Below are 24737 nucleotides of genomic sequence, written 5' to 3'. Positions count from 1 at the left end.
TGCATCTTTGTCTTTTACTTGTATGGAAAGAATATTATTAAGAACTCATAGAATTGGTGACCGAAAGCACAGCCTGCTGTGGATGGCTTTTTCAGAAGAACCCTGAGGTCTGCTTTTCAGTTATATAGCAAAAACAGTAGAAGTCACATTTTCAAAATGTTTCTTCTCCCACGTAAGGGCACAAAAGTATCCAGTTCTACTGTGGTGCCAAAGTGACAGTCTGTCTCTTCAAAAAATGTGGACGCCACAAAGGATGCAGAGTTTTAGAAAACTCTAGAAAAAATACTCTAGACAAAAATTGAAAAACTACTCATGGACTTTTATGATTGCATTTGATCATGGCAGCGTGATGGGGAATACAGGCCCAAAGCTGCGGCCCTGCATAAACCTTGCTATGAAAAGTCTTTTTCATTGCCTTTCTCCCCATATATAGACCTTATTTCACCCATTTGCCAGAGTTCTCCATTTGGATTTTAAGGTTTCAGGAAGCAGCCTGTTTTCAGTAGGTTCATGCCTATCAAACAGGAAGTTTTATAAGTTAGCTCTCTGCCTGATATATCTACCGTACACCTCCCTTGGACTTCTCTCAGTGACCACAGCCAGAACAGTGGATTTATAAGAACTGTGATCATGTTGTAAGGGGCAAAATAAAAAAAAAAACCAAAACATTTTAATAAAAATAATTTGGTCCCTGAGATCAAGTTTGTGGATAGTCTTTTAATATCTTGATTTTACAGAAAGTCCTTTTGCCTTGATCATCATTTGAGACACTAAGTGTATTCAGTCAAGCTCAGTATTGGAATATTGAGTGCAATGTGAAGTTTTGACACCATTGCACAACAGAACGGCAGTACCTGCTGAAGCATGCTGGCAGTAAATTGCATTGCCTGGTGGTGCTGTTCCTCCAACATGTCCATGTGCAAGTCATCCAGAAAATCATTTCTGTCATCATCCATCCATCCTTCATCCAGCTATGTGAAAAGGGAGAGAAAACCCAAACCAAATGTTGTCAAAGAAATGAAGAGTGACATAAATTATGTTTGTTCTTTGTGAAAAGTGATTGGGAAATCTTAGGAGAGTCTTTCCCATGTCCTGGGAAGGAGCACACATCTCCTTGTGCTAAGTGTGGGTATTGACTGTCCTGCCACCATATCCAGCAGCATGGTTTTATCTTCAACAGCCCTTTATATGTGAAAGAAACATGGCCTTTTCATCCATGGAAATACTTCTAAGAGTTGGGGCTGTTTTGGTTTGTGTGCGACTTGATTAGGATGTATAAAAACACCCAAAAGCCCAAAGCTTGAACACATCACTGGCGAGGCGGCGTCGAGGGCCAGAGGGAAAAATGCTGGCTAGGGGTCTGTAAGATTTTTTTTTTTTTTTTTTTTTTACTCCCAGCCTCTATTGTCCCCAAGGGAAAGATCAGAAACATGTAGGCGAACAGGCTGGTCATGAGCCTGACCCCGTGTCTGCAGGTGCTGGGCATGGGATGCTCTCATAGCACCGGGAGCAGAGAGAGATCAAATAATAGTGCTCTTGGCTGTTTGTTCAACATCTTTGTTGTGCTAATCCCTGCTCTACAAAGGGATCTGGTGCAGCCTTGCCCTACAGCTGAGGATGCCTCTTGACAGTATTTAACTACATTAAGAGATGGTGTATAAAGGGCTAAATAATAGTTGTTTTAATGAATGAATAATCAATAGCTATAGGAATGAGAGTTCAGTATGTTCTTCAAAGTTATGGCTTGAAACCATCCATAATACCTTGCAGTGATGTTTGTAATAGCATTGCAGCATATATAAATCCCTGAACGTCTTATAAATTAAACTTTAATATACAATATATATGTAAGCACTGTGATTGCGGAATTTCATTATTTTAGACCGTATATACATGTCCAGTCAAACTATATAATATGGTTTTAGGTAGATCTGGTAGATTTAAGTATGTTAAAATTCTTCAAAAGAATCTAACTGCTTTCTACAAAACAGCAACTCATTTAATTAAGATTCGAGAGGGTTTTTTTGTTTTTGCTACAGTACCTGAATTTCTGGTCTTGCAACAAGTAAGGAGATATTCTTGCTCTCTTCACTGGTGAGAAGTGCCACAGCTTCTTCTCGGTTCTGCACCTCTATGCCGTTGATCTTTAAAGAAAAGAGCAGCAGAATTAAATCCCTTTGTAGGGATACTTCAACGCTGCTGAGATGAGCTCTAGGGAACTGCGTGGCTGGATAGATGCCAGCGCAACACAGGCCAGGCACGGTCCCTGTTCAGATAAGTGTTGGGCAAGCGTTGGTTTGGAGACGTGAAGCTATTCCATACCTCTGCACATGATGTGCAGAGCATTGTTATGAGGACAGGAGCTGGAGGAGGAAAGCTGGGCAGGAGCAGAATCATAACATCAGGTCTGGTGGGTGGAAAGGATCAGGAACACCCCTGTGTGGGACAGGTGAGGCTCTGGATGCTGGTCCCAGAGACCGAATTGCATGTGGACCTCTACTTCTGTTAGTGTCTGTAGAAGGTAGACCCTTTCTGAGAGAGCCGCTGTGGTGTAGGATTGTTGTGCTTGGGAGACAACTCATTCTGGCACATGGCAGTGGGTGCTCAGCCTGCAGAACGAGTACTGACATCCCTGTGAGGAAATAGGGCTGTCCCGGGAGATTCTGCAAAGAGGAATAATTACTTGGGCCAAAATAGAGGGTTTCTGTGGTAAAAGGAAGACTTTAAAGTGGAAACGTATCAGAATATGTGCTGGGAACAGATGACATGTGCTGACAAGACGCTTAGCCTGCAGAGTAGGGCCAACATAGGGCTTTATTGCTTTACGTGGCCAGGACTGTCAAAACTTGACTGAGATATGGCAGAGGAAAGGGCAATAGCCTCAGAAAGTTAAAAGGAAGCATATGAATACTAGTCTGAAGGGAATGATTTGTAAAAATTATACTGAAATAAAGACATCGCAGTAGATTATAGTGTGTTAGCAGACTTAAAACCATTTACACACATACCTGAATAATGCGATCCCCTTCTCGGAGTCGACCATCTTTTGCAGCAATACTGTTGGGGTCAATCTACAAAATAAGAGAACTGTGAGTGCTCTGGAGGTTTGAGACTCAGAAACCCAGACTTGGTGATATGACTGATGCTGGAGGCCAGTTTGTCCACCGTTGCTGCTGTACCTGTGGCTGTTATATCTCGCTTAGTGATTGCAGGACTTTTCCTTGCTTATGTCAGACAAAGTAAAATGCAAATTAAAATGATCAAGTCAAAACCAAAACATTTCTTCCTGAGATGTGTCTTCAGAGAATGTAGGTTTATCTTGTTTGCATGATATCGAGTTACCTCATCATTTAACGTTTTGCTTTACAACACAGTGCTCTGATTAGAACCATTTTTCTGCAAACAGAACAGGAAGGATTATGTCCTAAGTGATGCATTTTAATGGAAGATTTTAGATTTAGTTATGAGTCTCTTTCCCCAAACTGCTGCTACTACTAATTTGAAATGGATCTATGTGATGAAAAAATTATGTATAAAATGCTACTTATTTCATGAAAGGGGGAAAAGAGAGACAAACAGGCCCCAAATCTTTGCAAATAAAAATGTGTGGGTTTTTTATTTATTTATATTTTTTTCTGGAATAAATGAGAGCAAAAATTAAAGAGAGGGTATACTAGAAATACTTTGAAAACATAATCTGAAATTGAATGCTGAGACTGTGTTAGGGGAAAAATTAACACTAAATGTTAATATAACAAAGTTTGACTTCAATGGATGCAGGATTTCACTCAGTTTGGAGAAAAGGAAAAATAATTAGATTTCTTCCAATTACTGCTTTGTGGCTGTTTTTTGAACGTGGTACAAACAGAAGAAACAGAAGATAAATGTCTTAAATGCCCAACACTGCAGTTTAAAAGACAAATTGTATCTTATGGAAATCAGCTCAATCTTACCTCACTCACATAAATACCCATGTCATCTTCATCATCCGTTCTGTAACATACAGTAAGGCCAAGCTTGTCCTGGCTGTTCACTCTATGTAAATCTACTTCCTGAGGTTTAAAAAAAAAAGAAAAAGAAAAAAAAAAAGCATTCTCAGACATGGCGAGACACTGGTGACTGATGGAAGCAATTCTTCAAATACAATGAAAATATTTTGCTTAAGTGATATAGTGGATCTCTTTTCATTTCACTTGTAGACGAGGTTAACTTACTGAGCAAAACGTGATTATATGCAGACAATCAATACCTGGGGCATTTTTGACCCTTCAATCAATATGAAGTCATTTTGAAAACAGACCTTTTATTGATCTTAAAGAAGAAAAATTACCTATATTTCATGTAGTGGTAAGTCTTCAAATGCTGAAATACTTATAAAGTATGATTTCAATATTTGCCACAGCTGATATATATTTCCTTAGAAGCAGGGAAATTTTCTGGCTTTTCAGAGAAAAATATAATACTCTATTACATTAACTTGTGTAATTTTCATGACATGATGTAATAAATTTCTCAAAAGTGAGACTGAAAATCAATATATTGTCAGCAAAGCATTCAGTATTGGTAATAGAAATATAATAAGCAGTTCAGTAACTTGCAAGGGCTTGGCTGCCGCAAGTTATGGTTTATCATTCTAGTGCTCTTTGGTGGTCTTGTTAGTCTTGGAGACTTTTAAGCCATCTTAAAAATCTGTGTTCTACCTCTCTGCTTTTTTGCCACAAGGTTTTCATGTGGGTTATTTTTTTTGCTACATTTGTTCTGCTGCTCTGTGACAGTGGTTGGCATATAAAGGGTTGTAAAGTCCGCGGAGATGCCCAGGAGCTGTGGGATGCCCCTGGCTGGTGCGCAGTCTGTGTAACCATCCGGGGAGCATCTCTCAGCTCTGCCTTCTTGCTTCCAAGGGGCATCCCGGGAGCTGAGGAACCCTGGGGTGCCTAATGCCTTAACCAGCTTATTGCGACTGCTGTGTCAGTCCTGAGGGTGCTGCTGCAGGGAGGAAGGATGCTTCTTCATAGGTAGAGGTGTAATAGCAATGGAAGGTCATGCTCCTCTGCAGCTAATGCCAGGCAGAATGGAGGTGGTGGCTGTGGGGCTCGAGCCCCATTGCTGTGAAGGGAAAGAGTGGGACCAGGCAGAGGGGACAAAGGGACACAGGCTGGGAAAGAGGGCACAGCTCGTGTGGGATCTGAGGGCTGTCCCAGCGCAAGGGCAGAGCTTGCGCCCATCCGTTCCAGGGGAAAAGTCCTGATAACACAACTCGTTATTTCTGACCGTCTCTCTGTTTTGACCTGTGCTGTGCCATTTGTAAGGGGCAAGACAATAAAACAAGCTGATATGAATAATTTATTGGCATGTCTAGATGACAGCTGCCAAGATCAGCAATCTCCTGTTATTTACTTGTCAACATGTGTAATTTCTTTTTTTTTTTTTAAAAAGACGCATAGCTGTAAATGTCCGTGACATTTCAGATGGTATTTAAATGGCTTCAATCAATAGTATCCATGGTAAACTGCTGCTCTTTTTCTCCCTCTTTTGTTACTTAAAGGTTTGAACACAATGCTTTAATAGTGGGTTTTTTTCAGATTTCTAAAGCTTTTGGGGCTTTCTAGAGAGGAGATGGAAATTCGTCAGAAGAAAAGATGAGACAAAGTGGATTCGATTCTGATCTCATTTGATCCTTGGGAACGCCGCTGCACTCAATGCGCTTATTCTGCATTTAATCATGGTGCAAACTGGGGATGAGGTGGGAATTTGTGCATTGGGCCTAATCCAGGCCTCGAATGGTTCCCGTATTTCCTGCATACTTTAACAAAAAGATTTCATGTCTTGAGGGAAGATTTTATATAGTTTACTCATTTGACAATGTGGCAATGAAACAGTGGCAAGAAACTAGTGCTGTAGCTCATTATGCTGTTTGTCATACTGGTAGTGAAAATTTATATATAATGTTAAAAAAACCTCACAAAAATAACAAAAAAAGCGCAGTGACTTTGGCCATTAGTTAAATACATCCTATGTAACCATAAACATTTGCCAGCACCCTTTGGAGCGGAAGGAGAGGAGGGAACAAGCTATTAGTTTCATTCTTACCTGCTGCATGTTGTAAATAAGAATAGGTGCTTTTCCAACAGTATACAACTATGAAGTGTATTATTATAATTAAAAACTAAGGATGGGTTTACATTTAAAATGCCCCTGTGATATACTAGAAGGTAATAAGTCATCTGATAAATTCAGCATTTTATATTTTAAAAGGAAACTGGATATATATTGTTTAAAAACACGCTCACAAATCAGGCAGCAAAAAGCTAAAGCAAACAAAAAAGTCTTAGAGCAGGTGTTTAGAACCTGAATTTTTATGAGTAATTAGTTGACAGACTTTTACCCTTGGGTACAATCCCTTTAGTCCTTGGTAGGAAAAGAGTAAGTGGGTTTGAAGCTACCCAAGTATGATAATTTTGTGTACTTAAAGATAGGAACAGCTGCTTTCTGTGGGTCTTTGCATCAATAAAGTTTTAATATAATCATAAAGGTTTGAAATATTTGAGAGATAAAAGTGTGCAATTCCAGTTGGAGTTGAAGAACCAACTCCAGAATCTTCAAAGCAAAGATTATTTCCCATGTTCAGAGTAGAGTCTGTATAATGCCCAGATACATGAAAGGGAAAAACAGAACAGAAAATTGGCACTGGCAAGTACGGATACACAGTACCTTCAGTAATTGTACCAGGAATTAATTAAACTCTAGGAATTAGTATGGACCTAGAGAACTTGGAAGGTCTAAGTTCACGTGCTTGCAATGCCACTGGGCTTGCTGTTTCTTACTCCTCTGTCTTCAGTGTTGCAGCTCTGGAGAGTCCAAGGGCCTGATCCTGTGAGCCCGCAGCCACCTGACCCGGTCCAGGGACCCTGCCAGACACCAGCTCTGTCTGAGTAGTCTGGTGTCTTAAGATGAGAGAATATTCAGTGCTCACCTGGGTCTCAGATACTATCGCCATGAACTGTATGTAAAATAATATGAAACGTATCAGCCGCCTCCGCTGCAGAAGGGAGGCACTGGAGCCACTCAACACCTGGGCTAGATCTGCAGAAATGGGTTAGCAGAGAATGGGGGTAAATGTTGGGGCTGCATTAAGATCATAAATGGAAAAATCTCCTATATGATATAAATTTTACACACGTGCAGATAATTAAAATCTGCTTCTTTAGATCAGGTAGAAGTGACATTTTGAGAGATGTTCCAGAGAAGTTTTTGTATGCTATTTCAAAACAGCGTCTGCACAAGAGATCTGTCTGAAAGATTATTGGCTCCACATCAAATGTAGAGCCAAGAAGAGCTCAGAGAGATAGTTACCGAAATCCATATGGCATTTGTAGCAAGACAAGAAGAAATGAACATGCACTATGACATTATACCTGCATCCGCTCATAATAATGAATTAGGAGTAAGTGATAATAGTAAATTAACCTCTCTAAGCTCAGAAGATCCTTCATTTGCAACAGATTATTGAATTATTGTACTGCTGATTTAAAATTACGGCCTGCCTGCAAATTCATAAAAATCAAAATCCTTTCTCTAACAAGACAGAAATGACCAGTAGAAATCTGAAATGAGAGGACAATGATGGGTAAAAAAAAGTTCAAACATTCAGAAAGCATTATCCAGATCTTGCATAGTAAGTACTCTGTCCTTTTGTCTCTCTCTGTAAAAAGTGATGGCTTTCTTTCCCTGCTGACTTCTGAAGTACATGATGAGCAGGGCCCACTTTTTTGCTACTCCATTAATAGGTTTCACCTAGAAAAGAATGTCAGGGAAATAAACATAAAGAACTACTTCCTTTTATGCTATTTGAAGCCTTCTTAGTACCTTTTGGCAACTGACCCTGGTACAGCAGGAGGAAAAATCTTGTTCTTGCTGTCTTGAAGCTAAAGAAACTGATCTTTACATTTATCTTTTTACAGAAATGTGGTTTTAAACATAGGCAAAGAGCAAAAACCCCACCCCTCCACTTTTCAGAGAAGAAAATTGTATAAAACAGGTTTTCTTTCTAAAATTCTTTGCCCTAGAGAATAAGTAAAAATCTGCCTGGAGGTTTCTGTGCCAGCCCAGCTGCGTGATGGTAATTCTGTGATGGACCACAGAGGCTGGACTAGCTTGACTCCTCCATGGTGCTGGGGAAGGCTGGAAAAAAGCGCATCTCACCCTGCTGAAAAGGGGCTTTGGATGCCTAAGTAAGATAACTTGAAGGATGCCCAGGCTCTTTGCCAAGCAGGTGGCCAATGGTCCATGATTAAGACCTTTCTCATGCAGTAAGAGGTGGTAAGGCCAGGTTGGAATCCTCCAGAACACTAAGGGAGGACACACTTTCAGTATTAGCTGGTGAGCAAGTTGAAATGTTTTACCACTTTTGGATTTGTTCCAAACGAAGAATATACAAACACTTGTCTTAGAAAGGACAGTTGTGAAGGTGAAGGAAGATGCTGCTTCTTAAACCTTTATATATTCAGTTGCTGCCTGAGCAGGACTGCTAGGGCTGAAGTCTTTTGTATTCAGAGACATAGGAATGCCTTGAGAAGCCCCTGATCAGTGCAACTTCCTGCAGAGCAGGAGTCTTCATGGAAAAGAAGTATATTCACATAAAGATGCTTTCAAATGCTTTACACCCAGGATGAAATAAAAATTGCAGAGTGCCTGTGATGGAGCCAGCTGATTCCCATGTTCAGTTAGTTGCCTCTCGCCTCTTCCCCTCCCTTGCAAATAGATTATTGGAGAAGTAAAAGAAAACTTTCAACCAAAGTAGCAAAGTAAAGGGGAGAGCTCGAAACCCTGGCACTCAGCTTTTATTTATGGTTTCCTCAAAGCAGTGAAGTATTAATTTCAAATTTTGAAGCATGGCTTTTGGTGCTGAGTGTGTTCATTTTTTGCTGATCAGCTGTTGGGGTTTCACACCAGGAACACGGTGCGAGCTGTGTGCTGGGAGGGCAGAAAGCCATTTGAACGAATCTGTTGTCCTTCAGTCTTTTGACGTGAAGGCTTCATTTCTGTCCAAGACTGAGTGAGAGTACCAGAAGGGAGATTTCTTAGCAGTTAGCAAAGATTTCATGTAGTTTTTCATCTCCAAGCTGTACTTAGTCTCAATTCAGCTGAGTTCAGTTCTCTGCTCAGAAAGAAAACAAGTCCTACATACAAGTTGCACATCAGAAAGGGTAAAGTCAGAAAGTCAAATGTGAGAGAACAAGCCCCCTTTTTGATGTGGAATGTTCTCCTTTGTAATCTGAGAAAATTAACACTGAGAAAGCCCTCACGCGGGCTGTGTGTCTGACAGCTGGCCAGACTTGTTTGAATAAACATATTAACGCCTAACGCTGCTGGGGAATCCTGGAGTGACATTATTCTTCCTTTATGAACCTGAAATGACTTCTGGCTGGGCCTCTGTGAAGAACGAATGTACTTTTAATTTATTATAAAATAGTAGTTCAGGATTTAGTCCCTCTTTCCTTGTGGCATGTAAACTTCAAAAGAAAAGAAACAACATTTATTTATTTTTGTAGTAGGGAATATATGGCAGTTACCTCTGCGTCATCAATTTTAAGATAAACGTTGAGAGATAAAACTGAGAACACAATTTTGGCGTCTTGGTGATACTGCCAACATAAATTCCTTCCTACGGATATTTACGTTAGAAGCTTGTTGTGAACTTAGGTATTTCACTCTTTTTGTCTTGTTTACTTGTTACAAATCACTAACCAGTCAGTTGCAGACCATAACAGTTTAGATGAGGAGCTTCTGATTTAAATTCAAAGCACATTTTATGGACATAGAAGCCCAGAAGGCTGACTTGATGGCTTTCTTACTTTAGACATTCCTGCTGCAGTCAATGAAACAGTGCCTTTGTGGTCTTTTAAAACATATCTATCAAAAGGCAAACAAAAAAGCAACTAGCCAGTTGAGTCCCTGTTCGCACTTTGACCTTACCATTGATCATAGTCTCTACAATTTGAACAAGAATCTTTAGTGGTTTTTAAGAAATACTATTAGGCTACAGAGACTTTTCTAATGTTCATCTCCCCGCATTACTGAGCTGATCACCTTTTGCCATTAAGTACTATATCAATGTCAAAATTATTAATGCTGTGGTTTAAGGCGTATTAACGTCTGGCTACTGAAGTGCACGTGTTTAAACTGTTTTCAGCTCAACTGGTTGACCTTCTAATGGAAGCAATATAATTTATCCACAGTATTAGATTTCCTAAAAGATAGATTTTGAAAAGACACTGCCAGAAAATACTAATTTGTTCTATAATTTTCCCTTAAGACTGAAATCTATATGGTACTTGGTTTTATTTAAGGGAAAAAAAAAAAGGCACTTGTTTGAAAAGTAAGGCCTTGAAGTCTGCTAAACAGCATTTGTTTTACTGGCACTTTGATTTTATCCTGATTTTGATTTGCGTTTGTATACAGAGATGAATTACTACCAGATCTGCAGAAGTTGAGAACAGCTTGCAAACTTTTTATGGGGTTTTAGTCCTTGATGCTGCAAACATTTTTATAGAAAGGAACAACTTTGTGCTTATAGAATGACTGAACCCTGCTCCCATTGAAGCTGTTGATAAATCTACCACTGATTTAAACAGAGCTACAGAGAGGTCAGCATCGCTTGCCTTAACAAATAAGCCTGAGCAGGATCTAAGAAACCAGAAGTGCAAGCAAGCTAAGAGTAAACTATTTGCTTATTAATAATCTTGAATGTATTAGCTGTATCAGACATCACTGGTGGGATTTAGAAATATTGAGATACTTTACTGCTATTTATTACAAATGCTTAAAACACTTCAGTGGGTCAGTATTGCTTAAGTACCTTGGAGAACTAAGTCCCACAATTGATACGCTGCACTCTGAATGGTTGGGAGCAGGTTATTAAAATGAAGAATGAGAAAACTGAAGATGAACTTCTGATGGGATATACAAGTACTAAAACCACAGGTGATTTTTAAAGATTTGGCAGGAAAACGGACTTGCATACCTTCATGACTGCTTCAACTTTTATTATCTATAATTTTATATGTACACATATGTAAATGTTCAGTAATGAAAAAGGGCGGAATGGCTTAATATAGTGGTATATCTAATCTGGTCTTGTCTTGTAAACTTAAAATACTTATAAATTATATAATCAAGAACATCTGCTTCTCAGCTGGGGAATATTTAAGGGAAACTCACACATTTTACTGTGACTATGTGGAACAGGTCCTGCCGCTCAGCAAACTTGCAAAGTCTTTCAGAAAGTCTAAATCAGCATAGTTATACAGAATTTAATTAATGGAATCAATGACTTCATTATTTATGTTAGCTGAAGACCTGGCTCATCAATCCATGGTGCACAGTTAAATACACTGCCAAAGGCACCAGTAAGGTTTGCAACCTGCAAAGTAACTAATGAGCAATGTTATTACAGATATCTTTGAAATGTCTTCTCACTTTATATACAGTATAAAGACTGTGACACGCATGTGTTAAACTTTCAATAAATTAAATAGTTACTAAAGACTAAGTACCTCTAATTCCAGCTCATCTCGGTCCATTTCTTGATGAATTCCTCCCATGTAGTCATTTGGGTCATAGTATTCATGGACTGATGGATGGCTGGAAAAAAAAAGGTGCATTTTAGGACAGAACTTAGCATATGAATCTACTCCAAGCTTATAGCAAGTCATTGTGACCATGATGGACTAACAAACAAACCAAGAAGTTGCATGTGGTTAATTATATACATTATGCCATTTATACCAATAAATGTATTAGACATGAATTACATTTATTATATGAAGAGTCTAAAACATTTGGCACCTGATGATGAATGAGAGATTTGTAAAGAGTCTTAGCATTTATTAATGATTTTTCTCCAAATGTAAAGCTGACTTGAGTAAAAAATATACAGAGAGAGGAGTAGCAAAGTATGGTAAGAGGTACCCGGTGACAGCTAAGTGAGCAGGTATTTGCCAGGGTTCAAGATGAGAGGGAATACTAGATTATTTACTCGTGAGCTCAGGTTATTTGCAGGTGTGCAAGTAAAATCATCCTTGCCTACTTGCTTGGTATCTTTACTTTGCCTTTAAGACATAAAATTGTATCAAGTTGCTAAGTATTATAAAAATAATTTGCCACTCAACTATTTAGATCAACAGGATTCTGTTGATTGATTTGAATGCAATAAACTGTGCATAATGATTTTAATACTATTTAAATGTGCACCACTCTTCATATTGCCATTCGCTATTAGCTAGCTGCTTTTTACAATTTGAGCTCTTGGGCAGTTTCACCGTCTACACTTTGGAAGTTGTAAGCAGTGTAATGCTCTTATGGGCACTTTTTTCTATGCTGGAGTTTTATTTCTGCAATGAAAGTAAACTCTCTCTAATTCTCGGTTAACTAAATATATGTTTCTTTGTAAGTGTGAGGCTATTTACGTAATGGCATCTGCTAATTGGTTAAGATAGCCAAGTTGTTACATGCAGGCTAGATTAATTTGAATGGAATTTGTAGAAGTTACAGGAAGCATTAGGAAAAAATGCCTGTTTTCTTGCAGATGCTGGGTGACAGGACACTTGGCTGGCCACCTGACTGGCCTTGTACCCAGTGATCGCCGTGAGGCCATCTGTGTGGTTCTGACCAACACCTACAGCTCAAAGTAAGGCCACTGATGATGCCAGCAGTTGGAATCTAACGATTAAGGGGCAATATGAAGGTACTTGATAGGACTGAGCTGGTATTATGCAGGCATATTGCAACCTAAATAATTCATCATGCATTAATCTTTGCTGTTTTCCTAATGTAGTTGGCTTTGTAGTTGGTCTTTGAGTTGAAGATTTTCTTTCTTGCAAATGTTTTTGGGGGTTTGCAGTATAGTTCCTCTAGGAATAAGTGTGTCCTCTCCACAGTGCTCTAAGCCCTGTTGCTTTTTCATTGCAAACAAGCTCAAAGCTATAGCCTTTTGTCAAATGTTTCTGCTAAAACCTGCAGCTGTGCTTGAATTTGCAATGGGCTGGGAATAGGTGGCCACGCAGTAATATCTGATGGAACCATCTTTCAAGTAATCAGCACTGAGAGTCACGAAAGGAGCAGACGTTGCAGAGAGGAGCCCAGTTCCTGGCTGAATGTGAATGTTAACATGCTGTGAAAGTCGCTTAGGAGCAGTACAGGACCAGTGCCTGTTTGTAGTCAAACTCTATTTCTTAGGAGTGCTGATGAGGATGCTCGGAGAGGCGTGCTGAGGTGTTTGTGTGTGACGGATGTCCACAGCTCGGGTGGTCGGTGGGGGTTCCCCTTCCAGAGCTGCACAGACATCTGCACACCAGCACTGCCTCTCACCATGTGCAGGACCATCTCAAAACCAGATATTGCTGCGGATTGACCAGACCACGGTCCTATACACAGCAACCGAGACGTTCAGAATCCTTTCTCTTCCTTTTTCCCTTGTGGAGATGCATGGCAAGATGACAGGCAATTTGCACAGGTTCCTTGGGGAGCCGTTTTCCTCTTGAACAGCGTGTGAGGGCGTGGTGTGTGTGTGCCAGGAGATAATTGTCATTTTTATTTGTAAGTACAAAAGCATCAAACTACCATTAACAATAATTAAAATTTGATTCTAAAACATCCATGACAGCACTGGTAAGTAATTTTAGTCCTAGAAAATAATTTATTTGAGTAACATCGCTGCAGGGTTATAATAAAGTAATTAATACACTGGAACAGAATGTAGCAGCTCTTAGCATCACACAATTTATGGCAGCCATAAAAAATAAAGTTAAAACATAAGCAACCCAAAGAGGCAGTGCGAGGAATTACAAGAAGCAATAACTTTATCCATCAAATGCCAGCAAAAAATGAGTTTTATGAGGCCGTGTTGTGACTCAGTGCCATTACTCATGTGAATAATGCCTTGCTAGTGTGTAGAAAAAATGAAAATGTTTTGAGTTGTGGCTCAATGGTGTATGAACCCTGGTTACATCTGGGAGTACAGGTTCACCAGCAAGTAAAGGTGAGTTTGGGAACTACTTCTAATGTGCCACATTAAGGAATGCAAGGATTTTCAAGGGCTTTGCAAACTGTTACTTACTCTTCAGGTAGGAGATACGGGTCCAGCACAGAGACGGGTGGAGTAGGCGAGCCCATCTTGCTCAGAGCCATGATGTGTTCAAAAGTGATGTCTGTCTGCGTGCCCACATCTACCAGCTGGGACTCATGAGGGGGAGAGAAGACCTTGGTGCGTGGAGTTCTTCTCAGAACCTGCACCACAATGGGCTCCTTGGCTGTTTTGAATGCTTCAACTGCCTGCTCGTGTGTTGCTTTAGATAAATCCTTCCCGTTGACCTGTGGGGAAAAAAGCAAGCAAAGTATTGAGAGAAACAGTCAGAAAGTTGAGGATATCTTTATGATTTTGGCTGTTAATATAAAAGTCTCAGCTTCCATCTAAAGGTACATACAGCAAGCACTAGGAACTATTTATGCGCTGTTATGCATCTCTCATTTTCCCCTTGCACTACAGTAACTCTACAAATCCTGTGCTCTGTTTTTAGAAATTAATTAAAATTTTTAGAAATTAATTTAAAAAATCCTGTTTTTTATTCTGATAGGTAGATTTCACTGGGCTCACTCTTTGAGCCAAAGTACAAACCAACATCCTATTTGTTTCTTGCAGATTAGAAATCCCTCAGCCCTTGTTCAAACAAAACAGGTCCTTGATTCTCCTGTCATTTTTTTAGTTTTTTGGTTTTTTTTTTTTTTTTTTTAATAAAATCTTTTAACCCTATTACTGAACAGAATTACTGGGACACAAGATGAAATTACAATATTATGTATCTTTGTCTCATTAACAATTTTTCAGATTAAACATCATGGTGGTACCCATTCACTGCAATAAAAAACTAGCATTTTAGGGATGGGATCCCTGTAATGGTATAAGGAATAGAATTATTAAGAAAGAAAAATTATTGGTGCTTTTTCAAAATCACTTTTTGTCTGTGTAGCTTGGCCATTTCCCACCTTCAGGTCTCACCACCATCACCTCCTGGTTGAGTTATACAAAACAGAACTCCTTTACTAAATACGACTGGGAGACCCAAACCAGAACTACCAATACTCGACATGCCAGGCCATGGAAGGTGGGGGTCTTAGAATCATGGAATTGCCTAGCTTGGGAGGGACCTCTCAGATCATCTAGTCCAACCATCAGCCATCAACCTAACACTGACAAAAACCATCACTAAACCATGTCCCTCAGCACTGTGTCTGCCCGGCTTTTAAATACCTCCAGGGATGGTGATTCCACCACTGCCCTGGGCAGCCTCTTCCAACGCTTAATAACCCTTTCAGTGTAAAAATCCACTGCTCCTATCTCAAAGGAGCAGTGAAGCTCCTGTTCACAGCAGCAAAACCGAGATGAGGCGTTCAGTTTTAATACATGGTTCACAGTTTCAAATCTTTGGCGAGCAGAGGTGTCCTTCCTGATCCAGAGAGACATCTTGAGCACTTCCAGCCCACGCTGGCTTTGTGTTTCACTCATGCTTAGCTTCCCTCCTCACATGGTTTCTAAGGAATTCTTCCATAAGTATCTAAGTTTACCCAGGGGCTGTGAAAGAGATGAGGTCATATTTGTCAGAATTTTTATAAAGCTGCAAAACCATAATTCTTATTTGGAGTTTTCGTTCGTGAGAAACATTAATGTTTCTGTCTGTCTCCGACTGTACAAACTGTAATTTTAAGGGAGCTAAACACAATGAACTGTGTGGAATGAACTGAAAAATGGCAACTGTGGTGAAAAGCCTGAACGTGTGCCCACTTCCTGCTGTTCCCAGCCCAAGATGGAGATTTCTTTTGAAATTCAGCCTGAGACATCTGCAAATCCAAAAGGTCTCTGGGATCATATGCAAAAAACTATGGTACAGAAATAGTGGGAACCACTAATAACTCCAGTAAGTTTTTATCCTATTTTAATCTGCAAACTGTTGTCATTTTAATACAGACGAAAAGAAGCAATTAGAAACAAGCTGCCCAGAGCAATGTGTTAGTGAAAGCTGCACAGTGAAATTAGGATCCTAAAGCAACATGCTATCATATAATCGTTACCTTGTTCTTTGGGCTGGGGCAAGTGTTGGCTGAGATGTAGAGATAAGCTGCAATTTGAGATTGGACGATGCCACTAGCATTGACAGTGAGGGCCCCTATCATAGCGGTCCTCCTCGTCAAGGAGCACGCTTTGTTTATATATTTTCTTTAGGAATGATGTCTTACATTGCACTCCTTCCAGTCATGCAGCTATTGACTTGAAAAATTACATTATTGTATCAAAGGTATGAGTTGCACAGTGGGAACTGTTGCCTTCTGCATGGCAGTGCATAGAATAATAGCATATTTTTTTTTCCAAGGCATAAAAATAATTCATTACCCTGATTGAACATAGTTGCAATAGTGTCTAGCATCATGTATTAGTGGTCGCTGGTCATTTAAGCATTTTTGTACGTGTCTGAAATGTACACTGATGTGGTGACTCTGCCACGTGAGCTTCTTGAATATGAATGAGAACTCTAAAACATATGTCCAGGTTCAGATATCTTTACTTGTATTGGATCGCACTTAGTTCGCACGGTGCTCTGCCATGTTTAATCCCATTAAAGTAGGTGGGGCAACTGAATGAGTGACATAACTCAGCGCAGTAACTGAATTTAGCCCGTACTTAACGTATTGCCCACAGCAAAAAGCTGGGGTGATAATAAAGAGGGTTAACTCCAGCGCAGAATCGATTGAAAAGGCTAAATTCCTGCTGAATTACCTTGTGCACATAACACTTATTACGCTGTCATCTTTGGTTTATCTTAGAGAGGCGATGACACCAGGTTTTTTGTTAAGCCAGCGGAGGATGGAAGGTGTTAGCAACACATTTACATTACACAAACACTTGTATTGACTGCGATTGCTCACAGTAATGCATAGCATGTAAAGTTTGCCCTGGTCAAATTAAATATCATTAACTCACCCAATTGAGCAGATTACTTTAAAACAATTTGTACAGCTGTAAAATTAAGTTCAGTATAATGTTTTCTCTGGAAAGAGGAAATGCTGATTATGGTTACAGTTTTCTTATTTGCTGCAAATTAAATGTTGCACATTTTATTGTGTGCATCCTGATTTTTTTTGTTTCGGTACAACTAAATCCAACAAGCAATGAAAAGAAAAGAATTTAAACTGCAGAAAGTGTAATGTTTTTCAGAAATGTGCTCAGCATAACTCTTGACCAGGAAACTTTTCATGTGAGCTGCTTTCTACATCTTTATGCTAAAAAACTGGTGAAAACATGCAAAGGATAACTTTCTAGTTTATTCCCCAGTATTGTAATGAAATTGGGTTACAGACAGTTTAGCACAGGTCTGCATTTTAGTTTAGGTTCCTTAGGGCATTTTATTTCTGCAAATCTGTGCACTGGCACCCTCTTTGTACTTTCATACATATATATTTTAATACAAATGATAATAATTTCAAAGTCAGGTTGATACATGCAGGGAACAGGCAGTAGATGGACTGTACCATAAATTGTTATTGTAGGAGTTATTTCCAAGCAGCATCCTGACTGTTTTCTACAAGCTGCTAATGCAGGAAAAAAGAGAAGTGCTGTGTAGCAAGGGAGAAAGACGTGAGACCAGATCATAGAATCTGGGAGAAAAGCCTGCTAAATTTTAATCTAAAACCTCTCCTCCTGCAAAGGGGACGTTCTGGAGAAAAGATTTGTGACTTTCTGGGATTTGGTTTTTGGTTGGGACTCAGCGTTCCCTAGGTTTGCCTGCTGCCCAGTGCCCTCTCTGGCAGCAGAACGGATACACGGGGTTTTCACAGATGTCCGTTCATCAGCAGCTTAACTGTAGATGCTGGACAGTGAGTCAGAGCAGTGAGGAGCACGCCCTCATCTTGTTCTGCTTCATTTGCTTCCAGGGCAGCCCCAGCAGAGGGGATGGAGAACACCCCGGGGCAGGGGTGTGAAAAGTGCTGTAAGTAACAGCATTGTTATGCCGCTCTGCCAGAACATTTCATCTTCTGTTGCTGGGCCCAAGTCAGAATTGAGCATTTCATTGGGAATTGGTATTCAACAGTCTCCACTTGGCCATTTCAGAATACTAGGATTCTGCCGCGCATGGTAAATAAATAACTCTAAAAGGGAGTTTGTATTTGATGTACATACGATTTTATATCGTGGGCTTGATAAGATGGCAATGATTATAGTAAAACGAAAGCATAACTCACTGTACTGCTGTTATTATGGGTTTCTTAATGCACTGCTAAAATGTGGTTGGGGATTTGGTCTGTAAAAGTTGATAATTCTATGAAATATGGCAGCATCCATATCATATTAGGCAAGCAATTCTCTGGACAGTAGATGTTCACACGAAGAATGGTTTCAGGGTCAGTCTGCGGATCTCTTACAAGAGACTGATTCCTGAACTCACACTGGGTGGAATCCTTTTGGCTCTGCGGTTTCTCTTTTGATCAGCAGTCTTGGCCAATGCGGTGCACTGCCGACCTATTACGGGTATTAAGAACTGCACTAACAAAATAAAGAGTTAATGGGTTGCACTGAGCTAAACATTTAGATTCTGAATATGGAACGATGGAATAATATGCAATGATGCAAAAAAATGCTTTAAAGTGATTTATAGCAGGGAAACTACAATGTCTGAACCTGGCCTCTTAAAAGCCTATGGTAAATACTGAGCAGTGAATAGTTTATATTTACTTTTTTTTATAAATATTATTTCCCATCCCAGCACATCAGTATCATTTTCTGTTGTAGGGACATGAAGATGGGAATGCTACAATATTTGAATAATGAAAACTAATAATTCTGAAGTCGTCTTATGTATAACAGAGCCGATCTGCTTTTTTTTTTTTTTTTTGTCTGCAAAAAGTAGCAGGTATTGGTATTTGATTTTTAGTAACACAAAAATCATGCAAAAGAAAAATATACTGAGATGATCTCAATGGCCTGATTTCTGTTCTCTCTGTAGAATTAGCACTCATGGATAATCTTGAGTCCTTCTGAAACTTCAGAAAATAGATCATATTGATTAAAATGTTAAGTTTCTCTCTGGAATATTTGTCACAATTGACAAACAATTATTCCCAGTGCTTCAAAGCCAATAAATATATCTGTAGAGTTTCACTTTGTTAAAAAAAAAGTGGCTCTATAATCATAGACTTTATTCCTAATGCTGCTGAATTGTACTCAGCAAAATTCTTCCTTATAAATAGTTACATCTGAAATAACCCAGAAAAAAAAATATCCATGCATATGAATGCTTCAGAAGACTGCCAAAACCTACAAATATGCATAATTTCTTAAGAACCTTACATGCCATGTGACAGAGACAATGGGATCTTTCATGGCACAAAAGATGGATAAATTAACTTGTCTGAAATGTTGAAATGCTTAGCTTTTGGACCTTCTTTGCATTGGAAATATATTGAATATGGAGAATGCTGTAGTTAAACTGAAGTGGATGTAGTTAAACTGAACTGAATGGACCTTGATGAAATTTGTGGTGGAGCCAGATAGTAGGCTTAGCAACTGCGTGACACACAGAGATAACTGCTCTGAATTAAAACCCTACGGTAAATAAGGAATGGATGCTTGATTTTTTTTTAATAGAAATTATGTAGTGATTATGAAATAAAATAGTATTTGAGGCACTTTATAGTGTAGTGATCGCTGTACGTTAAATTCTTTTGCACAAAAGTAGGCTGCAGAGACCACGCTACCTAAAATGTACACTGCAAAGGCAAGAAATCTATTGATAAACATGGCATAATCCTGTCTGGGAGGTCAGTGTCTCCTAGAAGTTTTCTTTTACTATTTGGAATGAAAATAAAATAGTCACTGGAGCTTGATTTGATTCTTACTAGTCACAGGGAGTTTTGCCTTTGGAATGCCTCAGTTCAGGCTCTGACTGGAGCAGAGATGAGTCCAATAGCAAAGCAAGATGTTACGAAGCAAGCGTGCCATCAGCATTGAACTGACGTGGCCAAACTCTGATAATATAAAGGAAGATCCTGGCATGGTCAGTTAAGGTAAAATGTGATGTATATTTGTAATTGAGAAAGAGATACGATGCAACAAGGTATAACAGGGGAGCTGTGACATAAATCCAAGTGGAGGGTCCCATCAAACAAATAAATGGAAATGATGTCTTAAAGTCTCATTTCAGTCATGGGGCTTTCATTAATTCCTATTTCCAAGAAGTAAATGGTGAGAAAAATAAACAGGAATTACTAAAAAGAAAAAAAAAAAGATGACAGTATATGCCGCATCTGGTTGAAGATGGCAGCAGCAGGTGAATGTCACCATTGACCCCTAAACATCAGGTGAAACTGCTGAAGAACAGCCCATGACAGTTAGGAGATGCGAAAGGAACAAATACAACCTGACTATAAGACCGAACTTCTAAAAGCTGTGAAGGCCAGAAAAGTTTGAGTGCTGCCACGGAGATTACAGAGTAAAAATTGGCAGTAGGATCTTGCTGGGTGTAGTCTTGGTAAGACCCAAGTGCATTCTTGAGTCTGTTTTCAAATCTCTCTTGCTTTGGTGGCTACTTATTAAGTAGCTTGTCGTCTGCAGCATGTTATGAACCTGCATCATCTCAGGTTGGATGCATATATATTATAGAGTATAGGATGCTACAGTACACGTGGCCACTAGAGAAGGAGAAAGAATGAATCAGTGATGGGTGAATCAACAAGAAAAGGAAGATAACCAGGAAAACTACTCATGTCTTTTTAGGCTTGCGAAGAATTTGCACTACCAAGCTAAGCCATGGCTTTCTATGTAATTTCCATACACTGCAAGCGTATAAAGTATTAGATATAGAATAGCTTCTCTCTCTGTCAGAGCTGTGCGAGGCGTTTGCCATCCCTCCTTTTGAAATCTCCCTCTTCCTCTGTTAATTCTGGATATATGTCACAGTGAAATACCTTTGGTGAAGACAGGTTTTTCTCACGTTGTTTTATACCATACGCACATGCTTCTACTTTAACAGTTATTCTCCTGAGAGGTTTGGTATCCCCCAGCAATTCCTGAGCCAACTGCCACTGTTTAGGTGCTGATTTCAGGCCAGATCTTCCCGAAGTGGGGAGGCTGGGAGCCCTCCGGCCTTTGCGCTGGGAGGACTCTGAGGGTGGTGAGACAGTGGCCCAGGTTGCCCAGAGAAGCAACGGTGTTTAAGGCCAGGCTGGACGGGGCTTTGAGCAAGCTGGTCTAGTAGGAGGTGTCCCTGCCCATGGCAGGGGGTTGGAACTAGGTGATCTTTAAGGTCCTTTCCAACCCAGACCATTCCGTGATTCTGTGGCAAGGCTGTGCCTCCTGTGCAAGTCAATGGGAGTCTGCAGCCATGACTGAGATGAGAATTGTACTCTCTTACTAGAAAATATGTTCTTCTTTTTGTCTGAGGTACGAGGAAGATATTTTGATAAGATAGTACACAGTTGTGCTATTACATAAATGTCATTTTATCAATGGCTGCTGTTTAATTATTTAGCAAGGTAAACTATTAACGTGTTTTATTTTTCTAGGTGGGTAGAGAAGACTAATTGCCACTTTGTTGATGGCAGAGAGAAATTGGGGGCTTTCAGGTGTATCAAAATGTGCCACTTGTTTCCATAGACAAAATTTCCTCCTGGTTACCACCGGTTCTTATTTTCTTTTCCTTCTGATAAAATGCTTTTGGAAAACCCAGCGTTTGTTCTTTCTCTTTCCCTGTGACAGCAGAATTTACGCACCTGGGTTATTTACACAAGAAAGATGGTCCTCAAACAGATTCCCAGTTTCCCATTTGAGCCCTGCAGAGCTGGAGAGGCGATGCAGGGGCGACGGGACAGGGCCATGCTAGGAAGGGGTTTGCAGAAGAGGGTGAGGACACTCAATGAATGTAGGAGTTTTGCATTCAAGCCTGTGCAAACATCATTTGCAATAGTACAGATGAAGTAACTGGACATTGGCAGTAACTGAAAGGTTGAGAAAGCCAGAAAATCCCTGCATATAAGCATTTATTGTGTCTAGTTATAATTATTTTGTACTTTATTTTTGCTTAAATAATGTGTGACGTTGTTTTTGGGTGTGGGTGGTATACACCAGAAACTAGAAAGGTTTCTGTAAAAGAAAATTATTTTTCCATCCATCAAGTTAGACTGATTTATATGGGTTTAACATCATGAATGGTAAACATTTGTATGCATTGTATGGCTTGTTGGTTCTTCTATGCTTCACAAATGTCACAGAGAAAAAACTTTTTTCCTTAAGAATGAGTAAGCAGCTTTTCTTTGTAGAAATTCATGCAAATCCTTGGGAAGTGCACTATAAAAATGCTAGTTCTGTTAGACTACAGACGTCTGTGCTCCATTTAAAACGCTCTTTATGGTCTGATTCACTTCTTTAGCAAGTTCTTAAGAAGTCTGCTTATTAAGAAAAAGCAGGAGAACTTTTAAAGATTTTTATAGAAACTAGAGCAGCAAAAAGCCTATTTTCTAAACCCCCTTTTCCTCAGGAATTGCAGAAAGAAGGTTCAAAATATAGGTTAATTCTTCTTCCAGCTCCATCTAATCCCTCTTTTATTTCCCTCATATGGACAGTCTCTCTCTTTTTCAAAAAACCAGAATTATATTGTTTAGTAATAGACTGTTTCCATGTGTGCGCTTTTCCTTTCTGCCTTGTGAGCCATCTATGACAAAATAGTTAGGACAAAATAAAAATTCTTTACTTAAGAGTACAGAATACAATTGTTCTCTGAACCATTAACTTCCAAATGGAAAATCTTGGGAAAAGACCCTTGAAATAAAGGAAGTTTTATTCTGCTAGTAATTAGCACATTTACCTATTAACAATACAGCACCAGCACTGTATATAGCATACTAAAATGTCCCTGCTTTTGGTGGATTCCCCGGATACACTCCTGTGTATCATGACTCAAAACCACAGGGAATTTTATCATTTGCTTCAATGAAAACAGATGTAGACTAATGCTGGGGATCCTGAGGCACCTATACTTTCTCTATAAGCAAAGGTAACTTGGAGCCCTTTTTTCTTAAATATGCATTTGTCGTGTTAAATGTCTTTATATCAGGGCAGAAGCACTTTTTCATATTTTGTCAGTGTTAAACAGGTGGTCTTTTGTGTATCTTTTGTTCATGGCTTAATAACCCTGCTCCATATAACACACAGACAGAAGTTTACAGGCCCTCCCTTTTTAATGACTCTTTCTGCCATGTCAGTAGCGTGACCCAAAGGGAGCCAATCAATTAGACTCCTGAGTGAAGTACAAATGACAGCCATAAATAGTCATGAATTACTAATGACCAGAATTCAGCAAGTGCAATTACCCGCTTTCTCTCATTCTGTGGGTTTGCCCACGTAGAGCACTGAGCCTCCTGTGCGGCATCTTGGGCTGCTTCTGCTGTGGCCTTACATCAACATGCTCTCGCCCTTCTCAAATGGGCTCTTCCCAAGAGGCAAAAACTATGTCTATGTTCTCGTCTAGTACAGCAAATTAAAGCTTTTTAATGAATGGCAATTTCCTGTTTTTAGAATTGTAGAACCATTTAGGTTGGAAAAGACTTTTAAGATCAAGTCTAATTGTAAAAGCTGTGTATTTCTAGATTTATTTTTAAAATACAGAATCCTGTACCAAGGGATCCCTATGCAGGCAGGTGTCTGACTGATGTCCTGAGTTGTCTCGCCTTTTGTCGTTTTAGCACGACATAATTGCAGTCAACAGAGGGGTTGCCATACTGATAATGTTTCATTTATATCATGATGACAAGTATAATACAGAATGATAGTGAATAACATAAAAAGATAATCTGTTTATTTGAGGGTGTAAATGTTACATGAATTTAAGCTAAACTGGAGTAACATAAAAACCCAGTTCTTCTACTGAGGAGAAGTAGAAGAAGCCAAAAGTCCCTGTAGACCAGTCACCTTTCTCCAATAGTGGCATTCAAGAGGGTGCTTTGAGAAGGTGTAAGAATAAGACATACTTGGAGGGGCTTTTCCCCTGCTATGCCCTCCCAGCACCTACAGCTCAAGCAGTTCACAGTTTAGCAATATTTAACACCATACCTCAATTAAAACCAGAGTAGTACAAGTTGGTGTATAGATCAAGCCTTAAAATATTACAAATATTATTTTAATAGTATATGAGACTGCAAACGCAGAATAAAAGACAGCCCCTCCTCTGGAGAGTCTGCTCCAAGCAAAAAGGCAAAAGGAGTCACTGTACAGATGAGAAGATGAAACACAAAAGAAGTTAGTGATCCACCTGAGGTCCCATGAGAGCACACCACAACTGAAACCTGAACACTGATCTCCAAGACATTGTGTTTAAGACCATTCTAATTCAGGACATTCCCATTCCTGCACTGTTGCCCACCATTTGTAGTTTTTTGAGTCCATCCTCCCAATACCCTCCCTTCTCCCGCAAATGTCTCCATGATGTAAGACAGGGAAAGAGCAACTGTGGATAGCTCTGAAGATAATCCGTGTTGCAGAGGTTTATTGAAGTTGCTGCCAAGAAAAGATGGAAATGACTTCCAGTGCTATCTGGGAACCCAGCAGCAGTGACAGATCCAAATGGGTTCGTTAAGAACAGGCCTTGCTCTGTCAGGAGCTACCTGGTATCTGCAGAGTAGGCTTTCTCATCTCCAGC

General features: G+C 39.6%; 1 protein-coding gene and 1 long non-coding RNA gene across 3 annotated transcripts in view; one reads left to right on the top strand and one right to left on the bottom strand.

Moving 5' to 3' along the window:
• Positions 1–24737, bottom strand: part of PDZRN3 (PDZ domain containing ring finger 3) — a 143861-nt gene that overhangs the window by 2536 nt on the left and 116588 nt on the right. For both annotated transcript variants that reach the window (XM_063348402.1, XM_063348404.1), the window contains 6 exons: positions 14117–14370; positions 11556–11643; positions 3954–4052; positions 3009–3071; positions 2043–2144; positions 855–971 (listed from right to left, as the gene is read on the bottom strand). In XM_063348402.1, the coding sequence (XP_063204472.1) occupies positions 855–971; positions 2043–2144; positions 3009–3071; positions 3954–4052; positions 11556–11643; positions 14117–14370 (723 nt within the window). The remainder of the gene's footprint in view (positions 1–854; positions 972–2042; positions 2145–3008; positions 3072–3953; positions 4053–11555; positions 11644–14116; positions 14371–24737) is intronic.
• LOC134521686 (uncharacterized) overlaps positions 1–24737 on the top strand; it is a 110060-nt gene that overhangs the window by 71378 nt on the left and 13945 nt on the right. The window lies entirely within an intron of this gene.

This window comes from Chroicocephalus ridibundus, chromosome 10 (genome assembly GCF_963924245.1).
Source record: "Chroicocephalus ridibundus chromosome 10, bChrRid1.1, whole genome shotgun sequence".
Lineage (NCBI taxonomy): Eukaryota > Metazoa > Chordata > Aves > Charadriiformes > Laridae > Chroicocephalus > Chroicocephalus ridibundus.
Note: the sequence above shows the minus strand (reverse complement) of the source record. Positions and strands in the feature narration are given on the sequence as shown.